Source organism: Falco naumanni, chromosome 11 (genome assembly GCF_017639655.2).
Source record: "Falco naumanni isolate bFalNau1 chromosome 11, bFalNau1.pat, whole genome shotgun sequence".
Taxonomy (NCBI): domain Eukaryota; kingdom Metazoa; phylum Chordata; class Aves; order Falconiformes; family Falconidae; genus Falco; species Falco naumanni.
This window is the reverse complement of record NC_054064.1, coordinates 31,962,718-31,989,556: the sequence shown is the minus strand read 5'-3', so window position 1 is coordinate 31,989,556 and position 26,839 is coordinate 31,962,718. Positions and strand designations below refer to the sequence as shown.

General features: G+C 39.2%; 1 protein-coding gene across 6 annotated transcripts in view; it reads right to left on the bottom strand.

Annotated features, from left to right (window-relative positions):
• PATJ (PATJ crumbs cell polarity complex component) overlaps nucleotides 1–26,839 on the bottom strand; it is a 157,164-nt gene that overhangs the window by 60,670 nt on the left and 69,655 nt on the right. For all 6 annotated transcript variants that reach the window (XM_040610070.1, XM_040610071.1, XM_040610075.1 and 3 more), the window contains exons 27-28: nucleotides 26,287–26,404; nucleotides 1,666–1,862 (exon numbers count right to left, since the gene is read on the bottom strand). In XM_040610070.1, coding sequence (XP_040466004.1) covers nucleotides 1,666–1,862; nucleotides 26,287–26,404 — 315 coding nt within the window. The remainder of the gene's footprint in view (nucleotides 1–1,665; nucleotides 1,863–26,286; nucleotides 26,405–26,839) is intronic.

The following is a 26,839-nucleotide window of genomic DNA, read 5'->3' as shown; positions in this document are numbered from 1 at the left end:
AGATCATCACATCCTTTCATATAAGTAATCGCACTTCTGCCCACTGGTGACACACCTTTAATTTCATTGCAAAGGTAAACAAGAGAGGTTGTTACTAAAGTCTCTTTGAACTTCAGTTTATTTGAAATTCGGCATTTTTGAGATGGTGAACATCACTTTCCTTCCACTGAAGAAAAATATCATTTTATCTCCAACCTGACAGGGAAAGGAATTAGGGCAACACCATCACTTTGGAATATGCTACTTATAATATGGCTCAAGCATGCAAATCCCAAGCCTTGAGATATATGTGATTAATCACAGATGGTGTCTCGTTTCAAGTACTGCTAGCAATGCTTAACATTAGATAAAACAAACACTGGAATGAATAACTCGTGAGATTTCAGAAAACTTCAGTGGATCTTTCTTTGTGGGAAAGTATTGATACAAAAGGCTCTACCTTACCTCAACCAGGAACTACCTGGTCTATGACACACACACAGGCAAACAGCACCATGAGTATACACCCAAAATTGGACAACTTTTTTTTTTTTTTTTACCATTAGAACTGGGTGCCAGAGACAGAAAGAATATAAATTTGAAGAAGAAAGTAATTTTCCTACCCTACTTCAGTACAGCATAGACCTTTGTACCACTTACCACACTTAAAAAGAAAATAATAAACTTCAGATGGTATTATTAGAACAAAACAAGTCTTTCTTGTACTATGCATATTGAAAACCCGTAATTACGGAACTGTTAGAAAATGACAAATGCTTAGACAATTCTGAGTACTCCCAAGGTATCCCCAGGCCGTCAAATTGCTCTTTCTCAAGTCAAGAAATGTAAGAAAATAGATGGTTCTCTGATGGCACAGAGAGTTGCTGAAAGATGAAAAAATCACAACCCATGGAACGCAGTAGGTCAGCATATACCTGCTCTTTAGTGAAAGCTTTTCTCTAAAGAAGAGATCCATAGGGATGGTTGATTTTTTTAAACTGCTTAAGCAATCAGAACATGGGGTACCACTGCAGGTACTGCAGCAAAGTGCCATTTTGCCACAGCCAAAAATCAGATGAAGTGTAGGAAGTCTGTGTTTTCAATCTGAAGGTGAAGCAAGGAGATATGAGAAAAAGTGAAGACAAAATACCATACTTGCTAATGAGCTTTCTTGCCTTGTGGGTGAATTTGTGCCAGACACGACTAAAGAAAATAAGTATTTTAAGTTACAACAGATCAAAACAGATTACAGCATGAAATTTATTTTCAGGATGGGGAATATCCCTGTCATCTGTAAAAACACATATGGTAACTTTGAGGGGGTTTTGTTTTTTTTTAATGTAAGGTGTGAATTTCCCTGTAAAACCACATATGCACTACAAGGATAGATTTACTGTCCCCTTCCTGCCTTTCAACAGTCCCTCCCTAAGCATAGCTTGTGAACATGCTGAGAGCACAGACTTCACTGACAAGACATTAGTTTTCACAGGCCAATGATTTTTGTTTCACTGAAAACACATTTACCTGCCAAAGGCCAAGTTCTCAGTTGGCATAAATCAGTGTAGCTCCTTGCCTCAGCCACCTAATTTCATTTGCAGGCTTTATTTAAGGTTCAAATGATAGCTTCACATATGCCTCTCCCTCTCTCCATATGAACCCTGCCTAGTAGTTAAAGGAAACACTTACCTCTAGAAGTTCATCGCCAATATGCATCCTTCCATCTCGTCCCGCAGGTCCATCTGGATTGATACCAACTACAAAGATGCTCATACGAGAGCGGTCCTTGTTGCCAGCAAGACTCAGTCCAAGCCCATTTTTGTCTTTCTCAAGCTCAATAATGTGTAACTCTCCCGGTAGATCTGCATATCGTTGCCGGATTTTTTCTAGAAAGATCAAACATAAAATTAGTTACAACGTAAAATAACTTACATGCAGATGTTCAAGGGCACATACAAATACGGTAGAAAGTGATGGCTTCTCAGCATTTAGTCTTAGTTAACAGACATCTTTTTCCACCACAGACTCTAAAATAGTATTTGCTGTGCCTTTATCGCTCACACAGAAAAGTGCAGCATCAGTGGCAAATACTATTCACATTAAAACGGCACTATTTTAGTTATTTGTACAACAGGCTGGTTCTAAACCAAAAATGTTTTGAAGGGAGGGTAAACAAGGGAATTCCAGAGGCACCTCAATCTTAGCTTACAAAACCAATCAATTTCAGGAAATTGTCATAAAGTTAGAGATGGTTAATTAACCACTGTGGGAAACTGAAATGCTTATGTTGCAAACATACTGCAAACTCACATCTCATAGAATCTTTTGCTTCTTTCTGGTGACTCAGGAATATGCTTACCATGCTCTGCTTAACGTTATGTACTACTGTGCAGACGACTACTCAAAGCAGATGTCAGTGACAATGTATATGAATGATTACATTTTAAAATGCAGCCTCACTTGATATTAAGGTAGTTATTTGTCTTTCATCTACATTTCAACCATTTCTGTGACAGAGCACAATATACTTCCGAAGTTATTTGGAGCACATTTCGTGTTTGTGAATGCTGACAGTTTGATCTGAATGTCTTTTCACCACTGGCATAAAAACATCTATAAATAATGCTAGCGAGGGTCAATCATAGGAAGGGTAATTCTTTTTTCTGTCTGGTTGTCCTTTGCAGATTTTAAAGACAGCTTCATAAGACCACCTGCCTCCAATGCTTCAGCTGGGCCACACTTAAAAAAAGCAGGTCAAAGTATTTTGCTGTGGCTGGATATCACCTTTAGTACAGAGCCCAAGGTGAAAGACACTGCCGCATTATGCATTAAGAGAAGAAATAAGAGATATATGTTGAACCATGCCCTGAGTCAGCAGTAGTAGCTAGATCAATATTAGCTACTACCATTCTACTGAGGAAGTGTATTTTAATAGTATGATTTAATCACTGTAGTGAATGTTCCCATGACAACAACAAGAGGGGAAAGACATGGGGAAGGTGAGAGGGAAGCAACTAAAAGTGAATAAAAACTGCTGAGAAGAAAGATGATGAAGTAGAGCTGTTCCTTCTACAGCTCCTGTGCAGGCTGCCAGGGTGATTGAGCCAAACTTAGGTCCACCCCAACAGCTCTCCTCTTAACAGTTCCAGCTGCAGCAGCCCTTGGTGCTTCACCAGACTGCTGGGATAGGGGGAGCAGTCACCCGTCTCCAAGACCAGATGCACCCAAGAGCATTACCTACACTCAGAGCAACACAGACAAGAACCAGCTCTCCCACTGCACTATTTACAGCGCAGCATTTCCCTGCCACACTGTGGTTTCCTCAAAAACCCCAGTGGTCTGGAGCCTAAAATCCTGAGCGTTTATATTGAGGGTGATATGTTATCCCCAGAAAGCTGTAAAGACCTACAGAGGTCTGCACAAAATCAGAATATCATAAAAAATTAGAAAACTCATTTGTTGCTATCAACTATATGCCAAAAATTCATATAACTGCATTAAATGCTAATCCATGTAGCTGCATAGTTCTTTAATATATTTCTTAACTAACGGGGTCAAAATGTAATTAGAGGTGTGTTTTGCTACTTGAATTTGGAAAGTATTTTTTTTCTGCGTAGTGTGCAGAATACCTCCCACTGAAAATCAGCAAGAGAGGAAAGGTCTTGAAAACCATGCTTCTGAAAGTACAGCAGATACAAGCACATATGCAGCCACACATTTTATTCACACCACAGAGGTTTAACATTCTTTTCCCATTAAGTGAAGTCCAGACCTGAGGAGCGCTAAGACATTTTCTGCCCACCACAATTAGACAAACAACTCATTACAGCACAGCAAGTAGCTGCAGCATACTGTAAGAATATTAAGAACAGGTCATCAGCAGAAAAGATATTTCTTAGTGATTGCACTTCTGTGGATAAAGCAAAGAATCAGTGCTTTGGAGGGATGCTCTTGACTGATTATTGCTCTGCCATAGTTCCTTCCATTGCCTGTTTTACACGGACAACACATCTCACTTTCATTTGCTAGGAGCCAAACACAAGTCTAAAGCTTGTTTTCAGCAACTTGTACTCAGACACACAGAAAAGAGGTGAAGGAGCAAGGAGAATACACACGCTTAAGTGCTGCACAGATGAAGCCCCACAGCTTCAGAGACCACTTCAAAACTCACTTCTTGCTTATCATTAAAACTTGACATTTCCCAACACGAGCCCGATGCAGTAGCACCTCTATGACACTGCACACGGACACATCGTTCCAGCCTCTACCTGCAGACAAGAGCCCTTGGAGACTACCAGCATCAGTAAGTCTGTAAACTCTTCAGTGTTTCCTCCTGCTGCAGCAGCCTAAAAAGAGTTTTCTCACATGGGAAAAATGTTAGCTGTTCAGAAGTACATGTATGTTCCTGTTCCATGCTGGGCTGAAACTAAAAGTAAGTTTTAGTCCTCCAAAAACTAGTAGTTAGGGCAATTGCCTGGGATGAGACAGAGCTCCACTGAAGTTTCTGATCTGCTTACACAGGACCAGGACTGGAAACCTGGTAGAGCTGAGGCCCAGGTCAGCACTCCAACTGCACCAGTAATCCCCCATTGTGTGAGCAATTCTTTGGGTAATGAAAAATTTATCTGGGCAAAAACCAGAGAACAACTCCAGGGCTCATCAAGTTGCTTTATTTAAGAGTTTTATTTTGCTGGGTTTTTTAAATGGTTTTCCCATCTGTGTGCACTGAGCCCTTCATTAGATTATCACATTAATTTACAAAGCAGCTATTTGAAATGGCTGAGGTGACTGGAGTGGTAAAATAGTGGGAGACTACAAAGGAAACAGCAAAGATGCTACGTGCCGAGCACCACTTCCAGCCCAACAGGAGCGCACTGTTATTGATTGCTGCCAGAGAAGACACAAGCATGTGTGTACATGTTCATGCGTGTAGGGACAAGCACGAGATACCCTGCTTTTAAAATCATGCCTTCCTTAGCAGGGCATGCTGTCTCCTCGCTGAACAACAGAAGGTTCTCGCTCTTGCATGCCCCACCTCCCACAATTAAACACTTCCAAGGGCTGTCCTCACCAGCCAGCCTTGCAGTGTAAATGATAACTTGCTATTCCCAGCGGTGTCATTGCTTTACTCATCCAATCTGCATACAAATATCCTTTGGGCATCCAGCTGACTTCCTATAACATTGTAATCGTATTCTCTGTTTGCCTCTTAATAAGAATCTCAGAAGATTATTTTAAACAAGTATTTACTGCTTAAACAAACGTGCATCTAAGGCATCTTCTTTTTAATGCCTTTTTCAGCTGTTTTTTCTCCCCTCCAGCTGGTATCACTTTTCAGTTCTCTGCCTAGCATTGGGGAGCCAGTTAGCATCTGCTTTTGCAAAGAATTCCATTATCTGCCTTCATTACCAGATACTTTACACAAGGCAATTGTAATTCTGTTGTTGCTGCATTACACATGGGACACAGCATTTCTTGTTTTGGCACTACATGGAGTTGTTTCCACATTCGGTGACAATATGCCTATCACAACTTCTGCAAACATATCTCACCAACAATATTTAACTACCTAAGGCTGCATCCAGTTTCTTCTAAAAATATTATACAGATGTAACGTGAACTAAAAGCACAAGTATATGCTCTAGTGATCACTTCTGCAATAATATTTCCAAGTTATATTAGCAGACAATTACATTTCAAAGAGAGATCCTGGAAATGGAAGACAACGGCTTTCAAACAATATACTATTATGCTGCATATGTTTCCCTGCTTCAGCCACTATTCCCATTATATTAAACAGAGAGATAAAAGAAATAAATAGAGACAATATGGCCAGGATATTGGAGTTTGCATGATCTAGTATTGCAACAAATACACAATTTATCTCCATGGAAAAAAACAGACACCACTTCTCAGGAAGGCAAAAGGCTTTTTAAATTACAAAGGTATATAAAGCACTTGCAAAGGGATGAGAAGCCTGTTTCCCAAACCTGCTGAAATCTCCAGTTAAATGAGCTGAAAGGGAAGAGGTGTTTCTTGTGAAATTGGTGTCTCTGCATGTTGAAAATAAGAGTCCATCTAGAAAGGAAAAAAGAGTAAAGAAAACACTCTGGATGACTCAGCTAGGTCATTTGTTTTAGTACCAAATGCTCAATATTAAAACTGTCAAAAAACAAAGAAAAAGGGGGAAAAACAGCACAAAAAGAGATGACAGATGATATTTGTACATAGAAGGTGATACTGAGGATTTTACATCCCTCTTGCGTTACCTCAGATAACTATTAGCAACATATGCTGGCTTTTGGAGACTTTACAATGGTCTCATTTATCAGCCTGTGTTCATTTTAATGGTTTCAGCTACCATTTTTATCACATAGCACATAACACTGTTACAGTCTTAGCCTTTTCTGAGATTACTCTGCTCAGACAGCAGTGCTGCAGCATCACAACCACTGTTTTTCATTTAGTAATGATAGATATCAGAATGCAGCCAGCATCCACTACACAGAGCCAACCTTGCATATCAAACAACTAATTCCCTTCTTGATTTCACTATAAACACTAAAAAAACCCCCATAAACGTAGGAAGTCCCTTGAAAGCTAACCCTAGAGCTGTGAAGACACCACATCTAATTTACTGATTACAATTTACGAGAACCTAAATAAGCATATTGAAGGGACCATAATTGAACAAATGGGGTTTAGAATTCTCCCACTACTAATAATATAATAAGCTTATTGTTTTAATCTTCCCACTAGCCCTCTATTCGTCTCCAAGGAGGTAGGCAGTTCTTCAAACCTTATCTCAAAAACGATACACTCGTCTGTTTTCATAAGCTTTAAACTGGAAAATAGAAAGTATTTCTGTAACGCTTTCTTAAATTCCATAAAATCATTCCAATTGTTCTCTCAGCGATCAGCATGCATGAGAAAAATAGGGCAGTTGTAGTCAAAACTAGCAAATTTAAATGGAAGAGCCAGAGATTGTTATGACCAGTCCCCCTCACTCAGGGGGTGAGAGAAGAGGACAGAGCCTGCTGGGGCTCACCTCTTTGTAAATGCTGTTATCTCCAAACCTGTGGGCAGGGAGCATCCCTGCAGTGGGATGGGGCAGCTAGGGGTTCCCCACCTGATCCAGAAACTCAGCACCCCCTACAACCTCTCTTTGACAGCCACACCATCCCTTTGGCAGCACTTTGCTTCACATACACCGCTTGGAAGTAATTTACCAAAACTGAAGCGATGATTTACACAGAAAAATAAAACCCAGCATCTCTATTATTCTTTGTCATACTTCAGTTAACACTCCTCAGCTGAGCCCATGTCTGTCATATACAAGGAAGAGAGAGAGAGAGAGCGCACGCGCTTCATGGCTGTATCTCTTCCCTTCCTCCCCAAAATACTGTGAGCCAAAATAGCACATAACTTTTAAGTACATGAGGGAGAAAGCATGCACAAGGTGCCACACAGACAAAGCCTTCTCTACATGAACAGCTAAAGTGTGGGCTTTCATACTCTCATTAACACAACTCACCCAAACTCAAGTGAAAAACAAGTGTGCATTAAAACCTCCCGAGACAACATTCTTACCCTAACTTGAAGACTGCCTCTTCTTTTTTTCTGTGAAGGATTCAGGCTATTATTTGGGATCTCCAACTTTCTTCTCTTCTAACTGCTCCCCTTCAGCTCAGGCTCCCATTCCATTTTGCTCCTCACTTACCATGCAAACACTTGCAGCAGCTTTTCAGCTCACACAAGAAAAGTTTCCTTCTCTTCTAATGCTTTCCTTACATCCCACTTGTCCCTCACATCACTCTTTCTACTACTGGAAGGTTAAAACTTCTGCTAGTGATTTTTAATCAATCCAGGAAGAAGGGTATTATAAGAGTCTCAACAATCCACTTCAAGTACCATTTCACTTTGTTCCTGCGAGCAGGTGACATTTAGAAACAGTCATAGTTAATTTTTTCTTCCCATAATCAAGAAATTCTCACACCCAAAGAAAACAGCAAGAGAAGAAAGTGACATTTAGCCCTGGCTTAAAACCAGGGTAAATGCAGTCCGTAACAACAGGGAGCATCTCCAATACTTGCACCATCTCATGTCAACATTTTGAACAAATGGAGTTCTTGACAGCAATTTTTTCCTTATTTCAGACCCAAAGCTTCATTCTAAAGCTACAGTTTCATTACGTAACATTTAAGTTCTCTGAGGAAGAGATAATGTATGTTTTTCTTTTTTAATTAGGTGACAAGGACATTCGATGACAAGGAGATTTAGTGAAATTGTGGTAAGCAGAGCATCCTGATGCTAATAATTGCTGATTATAAGGGAATCTGCCCTCCCCTGCACACAATACTTCCACTCATTTGCCTTTCAAATGATGCATTAACCCTCATCAAAGCACTTGGGTTTCCTCAGAAGTGACCTCCTCTGGGTGCTGTGATCTCGCAATCAGTCACTCTGGTGGAGCACTGACGCTGAGCTCAGAGTGCCTCTGCACCAGCTGACAATCCCACAGTCTTACAGGCTTTGGAGGAAAGGACTGGCAAAACCTGCCCATGTGTTTCTTGCCTGCTGCCCCAGGACTGATAAAACTGCTTGTTTCCTCTAGATAGGAGATACACCAAATGGGCTAGCTGTTGGACCATCATACTGCCACTAGTTGATTAAATACTGTCATAGCAACAAAAACATTTTTCTTTTGATTAAATCCTCTGTGAAGATACATATAGTTAAGTGCAAAAATATATCACATCACGGTTGATGTTTGGGCCCACTGAAAGGCCCAACTGAAGGTATTCTGAACTAATTACATCCTTAAAATGTAGGGTAGCGTCAAGACAGACCCCATTTTTAAGCTGTTGAAAAGATAACTGAGAAAAATCCCATTAAACAAATACTCTACTGTATAATATTGCAGTATATTACACTGCACCATGCAGTTTAAGTCATCTAAGGCCAAAATACTACAGTCTTCAGAGCTTTCCAGCCCGCTTGGTGGTGATGGCACCAAGCAGCCGGAGGTAAGGCTCAGTTATCACAGCCACCAGGCTCACGCATGCTGCGCCTCCTGAGAGGAAAGCAGTCTTGCTCCTACTGTGCTGAGGCTTGCCTAACAGTTCACCAGGAAGCTGGGATATGTTAACAGTGTAAGAACATTAGAAAATACTGATTTCCATCTGCAAGGTCTCAAGGAAATTTGAAATAGCTCTAAACACACATTGCTTGCACTTCTGGCCTGCTGCACGGCAGCTCTCACCTAGTGTTGACGTGCCCACCAAGTGTCAGTGATCTGTAATGATGCACGACGTGCACACACAATATCAGATTGCCAGATGCTGTGACAGATGATATTTTAATGGCCAATTTTACAATGCAGTTTTGGGAAAAAAAAGAGCATCTCACAATTGGGATAGAAATTTCTTTTCTAAGGCACTCTTTCTGGTAGGAACAGGCTTTCCAGTTTGCTCCTGATCACATTGCTCTGCTAGGATCTATAATCCATTCCCTACATTTATATTTAAAAGCTGCTTGTTCACTTGATGGAAGAGCAAGGGTGTCCGAGACCAAACAAAGAATACTGGGGAACTCTAATCCATTGGTTTTCTGCTTGGTCTCAACCCAAACAAATTAATATTGTGAACATTTAAATTCTTCCTCCCTTGACAGTAATACAGCATAACTTGATCTGACAGTTTCATCTTTAAATAATGATGTTCCCACAAAGCAACTGGCATAGTCATTACCTTGGAATCTTTCTGCACTGAACTCTAATTAAAGAGAACAGTATCAGAGTATTGTCAGAAACTGAAAATCTGTTACCTAACAAAGGCTTTTAGGAGACTGAGCATCAACTTTCCCAGCAATAAGTAGTTGTAAGAGGCAGCACATAGGACAACTCAGAAGCCAAGGTGATGAGACATCTCCTGCATAGCGATTCGTTCTTAATTCAAGAACCTGCAATGACAGCCTGAACCTCCTCCATCTAAAGGGGGACAGGATGAGAAAATGGGGAGATTTTTGGACTTAACAATACTTTCTGACTAGCAAACATAATCTGTACTGGTGAGCCCAAAGACCTACAGAAAATTCTTAAAGGAAGGTCTTCAGGGGAATTGCCACCATTTGTGAAATGTAGGGGAAACCGCCCGCGCCCCCCCCTGCCGCTGGTAAAGCTTCAGATAGAAGCAACCAGTTGCACTAAGAAGCCATAAAAATAAAAAAAAGACTAAGAACCTGGTTGTGGAAGAGCAGGTGAAGAGCAGGAAATGATGCTGTGCAGCTGAGATAAGCGATGGTGGCGAGGAGATGGCAGGAACAGTGTCCCAGCTTAACATGACTGCTTGCTTTGCCATGGCAGCGCTACCTTGCAACACAACAAAGCTATGTAACAGTGTGACTGAACAATGACTAAATTAAATTTTTGGATTAAACCCCCCCCACCACAGTAGTTTAAGTTTGCTTGTACAGCAATTTTTAAATATGCTGTGATAGTGATTAAAAAGATTAAAGATGAATGAGTCATCTGGGACTGTAAAGCCCAGGAAAATGCCCACAAAGCTATACTGGAAAATACAGTGCAAGTCTTAACAGTGAAAAGACCCAGGGAAGACAGAACATGATCAGCTACTTTAGTTGTGATTTAACTCGGTGGTGATCTTAATGATAAATTTTAATCCTCTTTAATTTAGTTATTTTAGTTATTTTCCTAAAGATTGATTGTAACGAGTTAGTTACTACGAAAATACATATATCTGCAATAAAAGATTGTACTTACATTGTATATTCCTTCTTTTGGCCAGCTATAGGGATAAAACACTACACAAGTATTTAAGGGAATATAAAATTTACTATACATCTATTGAAATGCTGAAGATTTATCACACATCAGAAATTGTAAAAAACATTTCTTCTATACTATATACTATTTGTATTTGGACAGAAGTTAGAATGCAATTAAAATATAAGCAACAGCTTTGTAATAAAAATATTGCATACAAATATGCCAATTGTGATTAATATAAGAAAAATGTTTTGATTGAAATGTTTTCATTTAAAACTGGAATATTAAACAAAAGGATTGTTATTCTCACAGTAGATAATGGAGGTTCTATGGTGATCAAAAACATTTTTAAATGGTCTAATTTCCACTATGTCAAAGATTTCCTTTTGTCTGTCTTTGGGCCTTCACAAACACCTAGTTAACGATAAACACTGTGCAGTGACCTCGGAGGAGGTTCTGCCATCACACCATGGCCACAAACACTTCCATAATTTTCCAACTGACAACTCTCAACTTCACACTCTTAGTTTTTTATTCACAGACCAGAAAAGAAAAATATCCTTTTTCAGCTCCTAACAAGTTGTTCAAGTTTGATAAGCTATTTTCATTCCCGCTGAATTAGTTGAATAAGCTGTAGAAAGAATGGGTCTTTGTTTCAGGCTGCTGAAGAAAAAGTCAAAAGCTGGATTTTTACCACAGTCAGTTCTGGGTCCAGATTTCTCTCAATTCTCTGGGTGCACACATACTTTTCCTGAATAGTTTTTTCATTTAAATTATGCTAATAGGTTAGAGTATGCTCAGATCTTTACGTAGATTGCCATTTAAAACTTACAATTCATATTAAAAGCAGAAAATGTTTGATTTAAATTAAGTGCAAATCCAATTTAAATACAAAAGTAGCTTTTAATATTAAAAAAGATGCACATCTAGCTTTTGGACGACAGAAGGTGATAGTGCATACTCACAGAACAGACCTGACCAGCCCCACAACACTGTTTAATATTGTTTCTCTCTTTCTCTCTAATTTTAGACAGCTATACAGAATCAGTATTTTGCTAGGTTTATATCTGGTTAGTCTTTCATCAAACTGATTACAGTTTCACAAACACTTACAAACTATCTGATGACTTTTAGGATCCTCTGTGCTTATGCATAGGACACTGAAACCATGCTCTGTAATTCCCCGCAGCTGCTGAGACGTTTGCCAGCTATTTGAAGACCATCTCTGCACTGCGTTTAGTGTGCTACATATCCACCTCATCACTGCACACTTCTGGATATGAAGTCAAAAAACAAAATATTAGATAAGAAGAACAGGGCCAGCCCACCCCATACCTCCCCACATCAAGCAATGCCCCCACAGAGCCAAGAAATTTCAAAAGAGAGAGCTTTGGTTGGTTCTAGGTCCTGGGTTTTTAAGCTATCAAATTGAACATGAGTAATTTTTACGTTTTTTACAACATCAAGCAATGCTTAGAGGCTTTGTTTGTTTAAGTATAAACCTGATTCCCAATGTCATGACTCGCCTTTGACTGCTGAGTCAAAATGGAAATGAAAAATGACTGCAACACCTGACAATGCAGCAGACTACCAATTTCTGTGCCTTCGAACAAAACAAATACCTATAATTGCACTTTTAAGGCTCTTCTATTAACAAAAATCCAATAATCATTATTCTACTATATCTTTCCATATCTTCAGCTATGATGTGTATATTCCACTTTATGATGTCTAGTATTCATGTCAAACAGCTAACAACAAAGCAAACAAGCCAATGGTATAGCCACCACTGGGCAACTTTTGGCTGCAAGTCCAAAAGAGACCTGCAACTCAGGAAAGAGCCCTACTCCCACATCTCCAAATGAGGCTTCTGATAGACAATTTGGCTCTCCCATGATTAGGAGAGTACTACTGGCAACCCCTGGTAACTCTAATCCACAAGATCCCTTTCCTAAGCCAGCCACTGAGCTACAAGACTCAGCCAAGAGCAAACACCGATGAATCACTGTGCTGGTGTCTTTAACATGGTCCCATGTTCCCCTCCTGCTTCAGGAGAAGCAACTGCAGCTCCCCTTTACGTGCTTTGCTTTCTCATCAGCCTGGTGCAGCTGGCAGTGTCATGCCGAGTGCCATTCGCACAGCCCATGCTTTCTCATCATGTGCTTCCCACTCAGCCTGTACACTTCATTGCTGAGGTGGTGCCTTAGCTCAAGCTGTATCCCAGAGGTGAAGAACTTTTCCAGCCTTATGGAAGAAAGGATGAAGGAAAGGGACCCACAGCACACTAATTTCAGATCATAGGCTTAACAGGCTGAGGAAGGAAAGAGCAACAAGCACTCAAGTACCATAAACAACTGAGGAAGGTGGGAGCAGAGACGGGCAAATGGTACTCTCCCTTTCAGCTCACAGTTAGATGGTCTCATCTTGTGGAGCTTCAGCCTGAGAAACAGCAGAACATTAGAGGAGGATGACAAAGTAAACACTTCTCATATAGCTGAACAAGTAAAATGCAAACTTCCAGGATGAAATAATACTGTTTGATTATGCTGTTATTCCAAAAGAGAAAGGCAGCAATAAAATAAAGAATTAACTCAAATGTCTCTTCTTAAAATGAGAAAATAAGGGTTTATTACTTGGAATAATTTTAAATTATTCTATGTGATGTAAATTGAAAACAACTAGGTATGCCACGTTAATAAGAACAGATTTTTCTACCATTGTTTAAGTATCCGTCAGACAGCAACTCTTGCATTTACACAGCCAACTGCCATTTTCCTTTTTCATCAGGTGAAGTGGAGGGATCTGGATAGATGAATAGATAACAGTTCCTCCCCCCACAAAAATTCCCATTTAATATCACTGTGAAATCATAAAACAGTTGTATACTTTCCCTAAATAAGCCATACATCTTACTTAATCAGCTGTCTTGAGAGTCTATTCAAGAAGTTAATCAAGTTTATGCGGCACCTATGACATCACAAAACTTGACAAATTTGATTAAATAAAACAATATTTTGTATCAGAAATTCTATCTGATTGTTTTTAACCTCTCCAAAGGAGAGAGTCTGGCAGACCTGTTTTCTCTTCCACAAAGAGTAAAATAAAAGAATTTAAGGTCAGACACCTTTGCTTATGCCACATTTCAAATAAAAGGTGATAAGTAAGGCATTCATTTCTATACAGAAGAAAAACAAAAATCACAAACAAGTGAACAGAGCATTCCAATAGATCTTTTTAGTACCAGTGTATGTTATTGGGTAACAAATAACTTCTCTTTAATGTTTTTAATGAAATAAAGACATTAATGCATTAAGCTTTGGGCATTTTTCAAATGAACACAATTATAATCAGGAAATTGGTGATGTATAAGACCAGAGACTTGAAAAAATATGTCAAGCACACTCTCTTTTCCTTCTGGCAAAAGAAATCAGTCTCCAAGGATTTATCCAAGAGGAAGAGCTAAATGGATAAACTTCACTATATTAAACAGACTTACTTTCTCCACTCTGACTGGAGGAGGAAATCAGCTAAGAGAAAGTTAAAAAACAAATGCTTGAGGGAAAAATAAGAGTGGGGTATGGTAGTTTTTACTGTAATTCTTTTGGGTTGATATTAAACTTTTTTTTTTCCCTCTTGTGGAATTTGGCCTTCTAAAGGGATGATTCAGATGCATCCATGACTTGCTGCTGAGGAATATACACTACCCTTTGTGTAAGCTGGAACTCCATGAATATTGCTTTTTATTTTATTTTAATTTTCAATTTAAGTGGTCATCTAACCCGTGGAAACCGTGGCATGGTGATCCACAAGGCTCAAAATGCTTTGTCTATCTTACAACAGATGGATACCAAGACATCCTACAGACACTAATCAAGCCAGAAGAGATGCCAGGTCTTCTGAACTGCAGTGCAGGTGTTATGGTCCTGTGTTTATTAATTATATTTTGATCTATTAATTTATATTAAGTTTAATTCTAATATGGTAAATCATTTTATTCTGTTTTTGCTATAGGAACAAAGGTTATGCAGTCATACCCTGTGCAATCCAAGCTCCTGCCCCAAAACCTTTGAACCCACTGGCCAATTTGAAGCAAATCTGATGGTGGACTAGGGTCTCAGAGGTACCATAAAAGGTTCATGAAAATAGGCAGCTGTGCAGAGGAGAGAAACCTGACAAATACTCTGACGGGGGCAAAAAGCTTCGGTATGAGATCACACTTTATTAAAGCGTCAAAGAATTCACATGAGAGAAAGCCCTTAGAAATGCTCCAGCCACAGGAAAAGGTTAAATTGGAGATCACACCTTTCTCAACACCCAAGTCAGTCAAACGGGAGACACAAATCTGTAGGAATCCAACTTCATTAGCTGCAGTACTCACAGAAGTACTCGTTAAAATCTTCACAACTCTGCACTCAAATCCTGGCTGGAGGCAGCGCAAAGCACCCAACCAGTACCTCTGTCCTTCCCTCAAAACACTTCTTCTGCATCTCTGAGCAGAGTACAGAAATCAGCCAAAAAGGAAAAAGGGAAGGTCTGCCAACACACAGCTATCAAGGGAAGGGAGAACGGGCTGGAGCAGGTGTACCCACTGGCTGCTACACAGACCCATCCAGGGACGCTGAAAGGGTTAGCCCATTGGTTTGCTCTGATGCCAAGAGCCATCCACTCGCTGCCAGCAGCTGCTGCGGGTGCTGCTCGCTCTGCCCTTTGAAGCAGGCGCCCTCTCTGACGCATGTCACTGTGCAAGTCCTACCCATTTACAATGCCACAATATGCCTCCTGCTCACACAAAAGAATGACCACATCATTCTGTCCCCTAAAGGCTTCACTGAACTCCCCATTCTTCACAAAATCCCCTTCAACCTCTTTCTTGGTCCTCGCTTATAAGCTGCCTGTGCTCATCCTTGCATACAGCTCTACTTACTCCCTCATCCATCACATCCCAGTCTCATCTTATTTTTAACCCTTCCACTCTTCTCCCAGCCCTTCACTGACACCTCACTACATAGGATGCTGTCAGGCTGTTCACTTAATGGCTTTCTTCCTTTGAAAAACAGTATTAAATAAATAAATAAATAAATATCTATACTTCAAACAACTCAATCCTGAAATGAGCTCTTGCTATAAAATTACTGCATTGTCTATCTAAATACATTAATTATAGACAACAAAATGATACTGTATTGATCCTCAAATAATTTCTCATATCCCTAAGAAAGTAACAGGTTACAAAATGGAGGAAAGTACAGCCTAACCTCATTGGTTTTAAAATTAATTTTTTTGCCAAACACTTGAAAGAAACGTAGTTTCTGGTTCAGAACACAGTTTGCATTAAAGCTTACAATTCACTGCAGAAAAATGTCCAGATTTGAAGGTCCAAGTCGCAGATGAACCTGGCACAGGATGCAGGAGTGCCCAGCACCAAACGAATCTCATTCCTCCTCCTGCCTGGGCATTCAGCCGATCTGCTGCAGCTGAGCAGCCCTAGTAACTGTGTTACAGAACAGTCATGGCTCTACTGGACCAGACAATTTCAGGGCCATTACACATTCTAGTAGTTTAGAATACACTTTGCTGCTGTTTTAAGGTACAGCAAATGCTGCTGCTTGCTCTTTACTCCCAGAGCACCTGGAAGGATGGAGACTTAGTAGACTAATATCTTTAAGAACCATTTGGATGGTGTAATCCCTCTCTGCTCTCACAAGCACAGCGTAAAGAGCCGTAACAGCTCCACATGCATGTGCACACAGAAACAAATACCTTGTGTCTTCATACTCTGGCATTTCAATTCAAATTCCTCCCAATGTAGGTACATTGTTCAAGTCTAAGTAACAGCACATTACAAGTATGGGAAATTACGGTCATTAACTTGTAACATTCCCAGGGCCATCACACCATGGAAATGATGACTTCCCACCTCTGCTACAGGTTAAAAAATGCCTCTTAAGCTTACAGATCTGAAATCACAGATAAAATATATAAGTGTTTATAAATATGTGATAGCTAATGCACTCGGTTTTCAGATAAGGGATAAAAAAATCCCTCTGAAGCTACTGAAAGCATTTTTTAAAAAAACAAAAACAACTGTTAAAAGCATTAGGTCTCTATAGAACAGTCACAAAATAGTATGACAAATTTAAGGTTTACCACTCCTAGCTTTAGACAATGTATGCAACTCACCTGTAGCTCTGTCCTTTGGCAGTAATACACTTATCATCTGAACAGGAATTCCCAAATTTAGCTCACTTGGCTACTGCTGTTGGGATGGCAGTAGCTCCTGGCTCTGTGCTGGCCTGTCTGCGTCACATAAAGGCATGCAGAAGAGTAGGGTCCTCCTCTGCACTTAAGCCTTGTCCTTCCCCCAGACCAAGACCCCAGACAGTCCCCATAACCTGTTACAGACTCCTGTTGCACCCTCTAACTCACAAACTCCATTACTCCACTTTGCTCCCCGCTCTCCCTTACGTTCTCAAAATGACCCCAGAATATGGCGCCAACATCAACTCTGCTCCAGGATTTTGAATTACAGCTGCAGATCCTGACAGCGGCTGGTTCCCACAGCACAAGTGGTGGGCAGGAAAAGGGCAGAGCTGGGAACACACAGCTCCAAGATGCCACTGGTTGGTGCTACCTGGCGTGCCATCCGCCTGCTGGAAACACCTTCCCACTCACCAAGGTAATCTGGATTATTGGGTGTCTTGATGGAGATGCTCACCCCTCACCTTTGGGAAGCACATGGAGTGCCCATGCAGAACGCGCACAATGGCTACAGGCTCTGCCCAGCCCCCCAGCTACCTACAGAGGGGTGCCAGCACAGCACACGGTCCTCAGCTTTGAAGGGCTACGCGCCTCAGACCTCCACTCCATCTCTGCCCAGCACATGTGCAGACATACATGTGCACTTTTTATATTCACAGCAGCAGAAAGTTGCTGTTTCCTTGATGATCCCCAAAAGCTTGATGCTTTAACGTTTCCTCTAATAACTTTTTTGGGAAGAAGAGACAGAGAAGCACAAGCCATGATCACTAAGCACTGATGAAGCAAACAGACATTCCCATCACTACACCGATAATAAAAGGCTCATTATTACTTCTGGGGTAGCAGAAAGAACTACCTGTCCTTTAGCCAGTTGCCACAACATCTCTTCTAATTTCAATATAGCAAAAGTATTTTAAATTTGCTGATAAAATAGAGATGTTCATCTGATGCACCTAGCACTCTTTTATACACACATATATATGTGTATATAGCTCTCCTTTCTAATGTCATTAGCTTGCAAGTAGTTTTCAATACGCAAGTGGCAAATAAAAGACATAAAGCACATTTTTAATAGTCTGTCACAGTGTACTATAGCTAGCACACCTACAGATAAATATCCTGGATTGCTCTTGAAATGCCAGCTATCCTGATAAAGAGCAATTACATACTGGCTCAAAGCAGAGGGTAAATTGATGGGTAGCCCCTAAGCCACTACACTGAATAAGCGAGAATTGAGTCTTAAGATTGAGGAGCAAAAGATAATGTCAACTTTCCCAAACAGTTAAAGAAGTTATTCTGGACAGCTGTCTCAATTACTGTAATACTGCGGAAAACTAAGTAACATCTGTAAAGAATAAAATTATTGTCATTTAACATTTTTACTTTCCCTTCTGTCAGAGGCTTACTTCTACTACATATTGGGAGCAGCTACTGTTTAAACCAAGCAGACCATTTTGGAACAGCACTATTATGCAAATATTCTATTCTGTATTCTAACTAAAAGCAACGCTGTGCTAGTCTGGACAAGACATGATGCACAGTAGAGTTTTTATTTATTTATATTTTTTTTTTGTGCAGTGGAGCAACATCATTTATGACTATAATGAGGAAAGATACCCTCCTATCTAAAAAAATCAAACATTCAAGAATATAAACACATAACCACTTTTTATGGGCTAGTGTTTGCCTTTCATTTATTTGTTTAAATATTTACATCCTTTTTACATATTTTTAGTTGCAAGTCATTGCAGTGATATTATGTTCAATGAGAGCAATAAAAAGATCTACTTGTATTATCCCCTCTCAGCAAATTTGTACCTGTGTATGCAGATTTATACCACAGACATTATCTTCTATCTGTTAAGTTATTTGAAATTACTTATCTGTAACACCTGAGTAAGATCAAAGATCCTGAACAACATGAACCTGCACCATGCCTTAGACAATGTAATAACCTTAAAACATCAAATCAGTATATTTCATGCCTAGCATTTTAATGCTATTCTCTGGATACCTGGCTTATGTTGGAAGAAAAGATCACACCTAAGAATAAATGCAATCTAAGGCAATATTTAAAGATTAGATTATCCTTCATTGCAAATAGCTCATTTGTTTACTATCACATTCCTTTATTCTTGTTTTGCCTCCTTATACCATGAAAATGCTGAATATTCAGTTTAGATTCCCCAGCAGCTTTTTATTTTAGTCTAAAAACATTTACCTAACACATTCTTAACAAGCAAAGTGAAGAAAATTCAGCCATCTGTCTCTACATTACAATAACAGTTAGGGAAGAGTAGATTATTCTATATAGCAAGAAATTTAATGCTAGGAATTCTTATACTTTAAGCACTGCATGCTCACGTCAGTTTTGTATATGAGAATGTTGAACACCAATGTACACAGAAACAATGATTTATAAACAAACACAAGACAAAATATTTTAGAGATATTAAATGCATTCAATATTCCAATCATGCTATATGTCCATGCTTCAAACTGAGAAAAAAAAAAATTATCTGTGCTATTATTTTCCTACTCCAGCACTTCACTAGTTCTAAATTATCACTAAAAATACTTAAAAAGACTTGCTGGAATCAAACACAATACAGAGATAGATCTGAATCCTTACCTGGGAAACCCCCTTGTACCATTGCTGTACCAGCATGTACTTCAAGATATCTGCATTCCTGACAAACATTCAATGCTGTAAGCAGCTCAAATCCTCATCATACACAGACTCTGCTTGCCTTTCTTCTGACGACCTTGGGCCTATTTTTCTGAGATTTTTCTCTCCTTAAGGGCAAACCGTCTGTCTGTTTCTATTATGAGATGCCATCAATTATATTAATTTCAAGCTACCCACAAGCTAACAGTTACATCTGCCAGCAGATGAAAGCTGCCTATGAAAGTATGCAGGGAGAAGCAGATCTCTGGTTTCCCACATCTGACCCACTGATGCTCTACGGCTGCTGTTTGTGCACTGGCTTACTCTGCTAGCATTCGAATGACATCTCTATCCCCAAACACGAGTCACCTCAAACGTTTGTTTATATCACTGTTAGCTGCAGGTACTATCGCGCTTAATGACCCACTGCAAGGCAAAGTAGCAGTTAATAGGCATTATTTATCTAAGCATGCTTTTCATGCACGCTACAGGGGTTAAAAATTAATTTTTCTTAGTCAAATGGCTTTATTAAACATGTTATTTTCCAGTGCTGCAAATGTTGCAGTTTCCCAAGACTGATATGTGTTCATGGTGTAAGGTTTGGTTGGGGTTTTTTTAATGTCAGAAAACAAAACCAATCTGTCATTATAAGCATAAGAAAGGTTCAGACTTCATCATAACTTGTATTTTGCTAAAGCCCTGAAGAAGCGATATTAGTTCTACTGTAATGAGTGCTGAACTGAAACACTGAAAAGACTCAAAATACTTAATTTAGTAATTAAGAAAGCAAAGATAAAATCTCTCTCTAAATTTATAAATATACTTAGTTATTTTGGGAAGTCCTTACTAATTCTCTACTCCAAAAGCTACATTTAAAACAACTCAAAATACTCAAGTTATTTTGTTAAACCATTAATTTTTTCATTTTTAAAGTTCATTGTCCTTTCTTTAGAATATGTATCACAGCACACACAAAGCCATCTGTTCAGCGCATTAAGTCAAGCACACATTAAAAAAATACAAGAAGTCCCAGCTGCAATTTTACTATTACTTCATCAAAAATGTAATTTCCTTTTGCAATACTTCATCAGATGATGAGAACTGTGCATGTGATTCACAAATAGAGTAAAAAAACTCCAACCCAATAACAAAAACCCAAACTAACCCACAACCTCAAGCTACAATGACACCAACATCATAATCTATCCTCATGTGGCACAACAGCTTGTGAGTCTACCCAGCATGTACAGCCTTTCTGGATCTGATATTAGGACTGGTTACAAAACCTACATATTTTAGCTAATTATGGTTCAGGAAAAGAATGGGAAAAGAAGATTTGCAGTACAGACTCGTATTAAAAAAAGATTAACACAGAGCTAAAAACTGAAAGTCACTGCTCTATTTGTCTAATCTTGGCTCTCGCATGATTGTTGGTAATCCACCGTACTAAACACACTTGTTACAATATTTAAGAAAATTAAATATTGCAGTTACCATTTTGCCAATATTTTGCTTTCATAAAGCTTGGAGCATTTTTCCAAGCTACATCTTAGTCTTTGAACATCATCTGTATTTGCTGTTGATTGCAGTGACATCTATTGGAGAGGCAGTGTTTGGCTACACAAGCTGCCTCACCTGAAGATCACTTGTTTCGTGTGTCGCCGCTCAAAGCCCCCCCCCAGTTAAAATAAAATTAAGAATTGCTTTTCCTTTTTTTTAACCTTGATTTGCATAAACCAGACTCTAAATAGTCACATCCTTAAGAATTATATTGATTTATCAGTGGTTTTGTTTTTATTTAGTGATTGTTAATAATTCTGGCATTTTTCCAAAGCGCCAATGATTGTTTTCCCATCTTCACCCAGAGCAGTACACAGACACTTCCTGAGGCAGTATTTCTGCACACCCCATGTACTTGACCATACCTTCTACACAGTCCCAACTGAACTCTATTCCTTTTTTTCATTGTTTGTCTTTAATGAAAGCCACCTTCCTCTCATGTGAATATGGATAGCATTGACACTATCGAAGCTGCTAAAAACCTTAGGTGTGATGAGAGCACCCTGCTCACATGTCCAAGCACTTTCCAACCCCAACCCAACTCCACCTAGTCAACAGCTAGTGTGGGTTTGTCTGAACCAATCTACACACGTGGGCACACGCAGACTCTCCCATCGTACCCTATGCAGCCACGGATTTATCACAACGAGGCAGCACACAGTGAGAATACTAGAGAAGTTTTAAAATCTCTTGCTTTGGTGGAGAAATCACCATTCCTCAAAAACCATTTTAGGAAGATAAATCATTACGCTTTCTTACAGCTTCATTGATTTCTACATTATCTAGAGACAAAATAAAAGGAAGGGGGCATTATTATCCCTTATTAGATACAGTTAAATGTCCTTGCAGACAGGAAGTCTGAACACAGCAGTATCTAGTCCATTATCTTAGTCACCTTTCACAATTTTTTTTTATTATCTATTGTTATTATTTTAAACTTATTTGAAACCAACCAGATCAATCTCAGTCAACTGATTAGACAAGATATTTTAATAAAAATTAGAATATAAATTGAAATTAAGGATTCCAAGTTGTTCCAACAGTTGTCTTTTTAGTTTTCTTACAATGGTTTTTAAGGTCTTTCCTACCTAACTTATGACTGCTTCTACTCAATCACAAAAGTATATCTAAATTGTACAGTTATGAATGCCCCAAGGAAAACCTTACAAAACATTCCATTACAAACTACACTGCCCATCCATTTCCTCTGCTTCTTTTTCCTACTAACCCCTCATTATAGCAATAAGCCACAACAGGGTGCACGTTAGTCTATTAGCAGATTCTTAGCGCACACCTACAGCCAACCGCCACTCAGGGAAAACACACCAATGCCTATTGATGCAGCCTGTAGCACAGCTGCTTGCAAGTACAAATAGCTCCTTTGTATGCTCTCCCCTCCTTTTACTTGTTCTGATTAAAAAAAGAAGAAAAAAAAAGAAAAAACCCCTACCTATTCAAAACGTGATGCCTGAAAAGCCTCATCATGGAGAGTGACCTTCTCCAAAATAACCTCTGCTATGGACAAGCATTTCCAGAGTGGGAAGGAAAAACTCAAAACCCATGTTGTAACATTTTCAGGTCTTTAAGATGAAGCATTTTGAAGGCTCCTTTTGCAGCAGGCTGCACACATTGCAAGTTTTACAGAACTATTTTAAAGTGTGAGCTGAAAGCCTTTAAAACAGCAAAGTCAAAGCAAAAATTAAACAAAACCCACATTGCACAAGGTTAGAGTTGACCACTGATAAATATTTGACAGTATCACTCAAAGAAGAAATAAAACAGGAGGAAGTACTATTTTCAACTTGCCCTCTAAGTCTAGCAAAAAAACCCATCTAAGAACTTAAAAAATAATACTGGAAGTAGTGGTGGTTCAAATGAAACTGCAATATAACAAAGCAGGTCTGAAATTCAGGGTCCTGGGTGCAAGACGACACATTTAAAAAAAAAAACCACCTGGAACTTCTTCAAACTTCTTAAACCACAGAAACATGGAGGAAGTCTGGACTTTCTAAATCAAGAGCTACCTAGTAGCTCTATTCCCAACAAGGGTTAACCCTATTTGGATTCAAAACAACCTTTGAAAAGAAAAGGGAGAACTCCTACAAAAAATGACTGTTCCAACAAGTCAGCAATGAAAGCTACAGTTTCAATGGTGGAAAAGCAGAAATAAAAGGGAGCGTTGCCAAAAGGCAAGTGGATTTAGATCCCACAGGGGAAATTAAATCAATACCAAACGGTTATTCAGCCACTTTAAGGGGAAAACGGACAGAACACAGAGACTGTGAGGCAGTATGGATGGGACAGAAAGGAAAGAAAAAGTATGGCAGGAAGATTAACAATGCTTTGCTTTCATTTTCAGTATGGGGAATGATGAAGGGCATGGAGACAAAAGATGAGAGCATGGGTCAAAAGAAGTGACGAGCAAGGAGAAAAAAATGTCAAGTGAGGCAAGTAAAGTATTTCTGGAGTATGAAAGAAATTGATGAGCAGGTTCGTGACACTGCAGCTGTATTAATAAGAATGCTAAAACCACAAAATAAAATCCATCAGGAGCACAAACAGAGGACAGATTTAACAGCTGTCCCACCTCAAAATGCCTGCTAAGGCCTTCCATCCTATTGACAGAGATTGAGAACTACAGAAGTAAATGAAAGGAGAGGCTATGACATGATTCACCAGAGCTGACACCACTCCTCCCTTTTAAGATACCTTATCTTCTAAATAAGGAAGACCATAAATCTAATTCAGCTGTTCACTGAAGCTCAGAAAATTATTAGTTAAGGTTACAAAACCAGCAGAATTAGTAGGGTAAGTCAGTAAGGAATAGCCCAATATGAGAATGCAAATGTTGAGTGTCAAAAAGACAAGTACTGGCCTGGGCTGAAGTTTCTGGGAAAGGTGCTCAAGAATCAGGACAGAAGTTATAAGCATCAACTAGTTCACAAAACCAATACTGTACTGGAATTTATCAGAGAAAACTTTGTTTATCAAGTGATCACAAAAAAGACACTCTGTAAAAGCCCATTCCAGAGTTGTCAAGATGCTTAATATCATTAGAATACAGTTAGATTATTTCTAACATGCTTTTTACTTCAAGGGTTGGGGTACAAACTTAGTTTAAGCTTCCTTAGACTGCTTTTTTTTTATTTAAAAAAAAAAAAAAACCACCAGAATGAGGTGGGGAAGAATAAAATGGAAAATGCATATCTTGGTTTTCAAAGACTTATGGGAAAGATGGCTACTGCAAAACATCCAACTTCAGTCAGTGAAAAGGGTAGAAAGAAGGAGATTCATCTGAATAGATCTGCTTGCTGCTGCCAAATCTGGTAGGATTGATGAATTTAATATCAGAAGCAGCTTTACCTTTTCAGCTATTAGACTCAGCTAGCAATATCACTAGGGATGGCAGAACAGCTAAAAAATGACCAAGCCCATGAATAAGAAATTATTTCTGTGCAAAGTTTTAACTTTGGTCTTGCAACCACTTGGATTGAGGCATATCCTAATTAGGTAACTCAGGTGTCAGGCTACTTATCAAAGACATCATTTAACCAGGAATAACAACTTTAATAACAGGCTGAAACCTGTTTGCTACAATTGGAGGTTTACAGAGTTGGTTTGAAAGCTCAAGATATATTCAATCCAACATCCACAGAGCCTGCAGCCAAATGCCCCTCCTTCACTACCACTCCCCACAAAAATACTGAAAAACCTTCTTGAGGTAACGATGTGACATACTTCAAACAAATGAGATGACAAACTCAGTAAGGGGGAGTTTTGCAAGAATCTCTGTTGGTTCAAGAACTCACAGCATTCCCTTAAAGCAACAGAGGCAGAGCTGAACACCCTGCTTCTGTGCCCCCATTACTGTTTCCATGAGAACAACCTTCCAAAATCCTCCTCGTCTCCACCAAAGCAGCCCTAAAAGGGACAAACCAACCAAACTCATTAATTATCTTGGCTTCAATGGCACACCATTGCCAAGGAAATCAGCAAAAGCAGCTGGAAGAGCTTTCCCACCAGCAGGCCCCAAGTCAGGAGTTTCCACTCTGAATGGGAGCCATGGTCGCCTCAAGGTCAAAAGCTACAAAGGCATCTCTCTGCTTTGGCTTACCCATAACTAGGGCAAACAAAAACCTCTCCAAGACAAAAGATGATGAGAAAAATCACTGTGGCAAAAAAACCCATACCAAATCCCAAGAAAAACCCCACATGTATGCTAGTTTGGTACAAGAGAGTATAAAGAGAAAAAAAAATAAAAGTAAGCTAACTAATTTTAGAAAAGAATTTAGGACTCCTAATTGCAATTTTAGTATTCCTAAATATTTTATTGGAAAATAAGCTATGGATAATAATAATCTGCTTATCCAAAGTTATAATTAACAAAGCAGTATGCTGGAATCTAAGCGATGCTTAGAGCTGGAAGCTCTCAAGTTGCACTGCATCCTATTCTTTAGGTCCCTACCCTCCCACAGAGTGCATATCACCATAATTCATTGCAAAACCCAGAACTGGACAATTGCAGAACCTTTCCCATTAAAGGTGCTATAAAAATGGGAATCCTTTTTTCAGTAGAGTACTGAATCAGCAGGGTTTTCTTTTTAAAAGAAAATATTTTGCTTGAACAGCATTATCTGCGATCAGCTGCAGGCTCTTCTGGACAAGGACTGCGCACCAGTGGTTCTCAATGTACACCTGCTAAACTACCACTGCAACTACAACAGTAAAGCACAACATCTGCCTTTCACTGCTGACATCACTGCCTAAGCAAGTCCTCTAGACATTGCTTAGACAGTTTCAGACTGAAATAAATTAGGCCCTTCCTACACCTCTTCAGAAGAGTTCCTATAGGACCCTGGCTGGGAAGAGAAGACTGACCAAGCTACAAATCACTAGCCCTTGGTAAGAACAGAGTTGAAGAGTACATGCTATTGCCACACTGAGCACTACTTCCCAAAATATAATGGCAGATATGTTTATCACAACCTGATTGTGTTCCATAAATGTAATCTGACGTAATGATTGTGGTACTACTCACTCTCTGCGCAAGAATCCTCATCCTCCTCTTCATTCATATTAGCTTCCTCTGCATGCAGTCTTTCAAGTGCTCTATAAGGAGGTGGCAGTTTCATGGGAGGCGGAGCCCCATATTTTCTCTAACAAAGACAAACATTTATACATTTTGTAACCACCACTCACAAGAAAAAAAATAATCCTATTGTCTACTGCACTGCATGTGTACATACACAGCACGTAATTACAATGCAAATTCTGCAGCATTGGCTTTTTATGCAAGAAATCAGAACAAGAAGTGACACTGAACATGAAAAAAAGAAAATACAACTGTACATGCACATTTATGTGTTGACAAAATACTTGTGTATCATCATAAACAGGAAAGGTGTGAATATCAATCAAGGATTAAAAATAAACATTAAATTGTAACCTGTTTCTCATTAGAGACTCAACAGCAGAATTATCTGGTACTGATAAAAATGTAGTATTTAAATACAAAATAAGAACTCTTCTTAGTGCATCTACGAATATTTAAACATAGCAGTTCATCTAAATTTTGTCTAAAATTTAAAAAA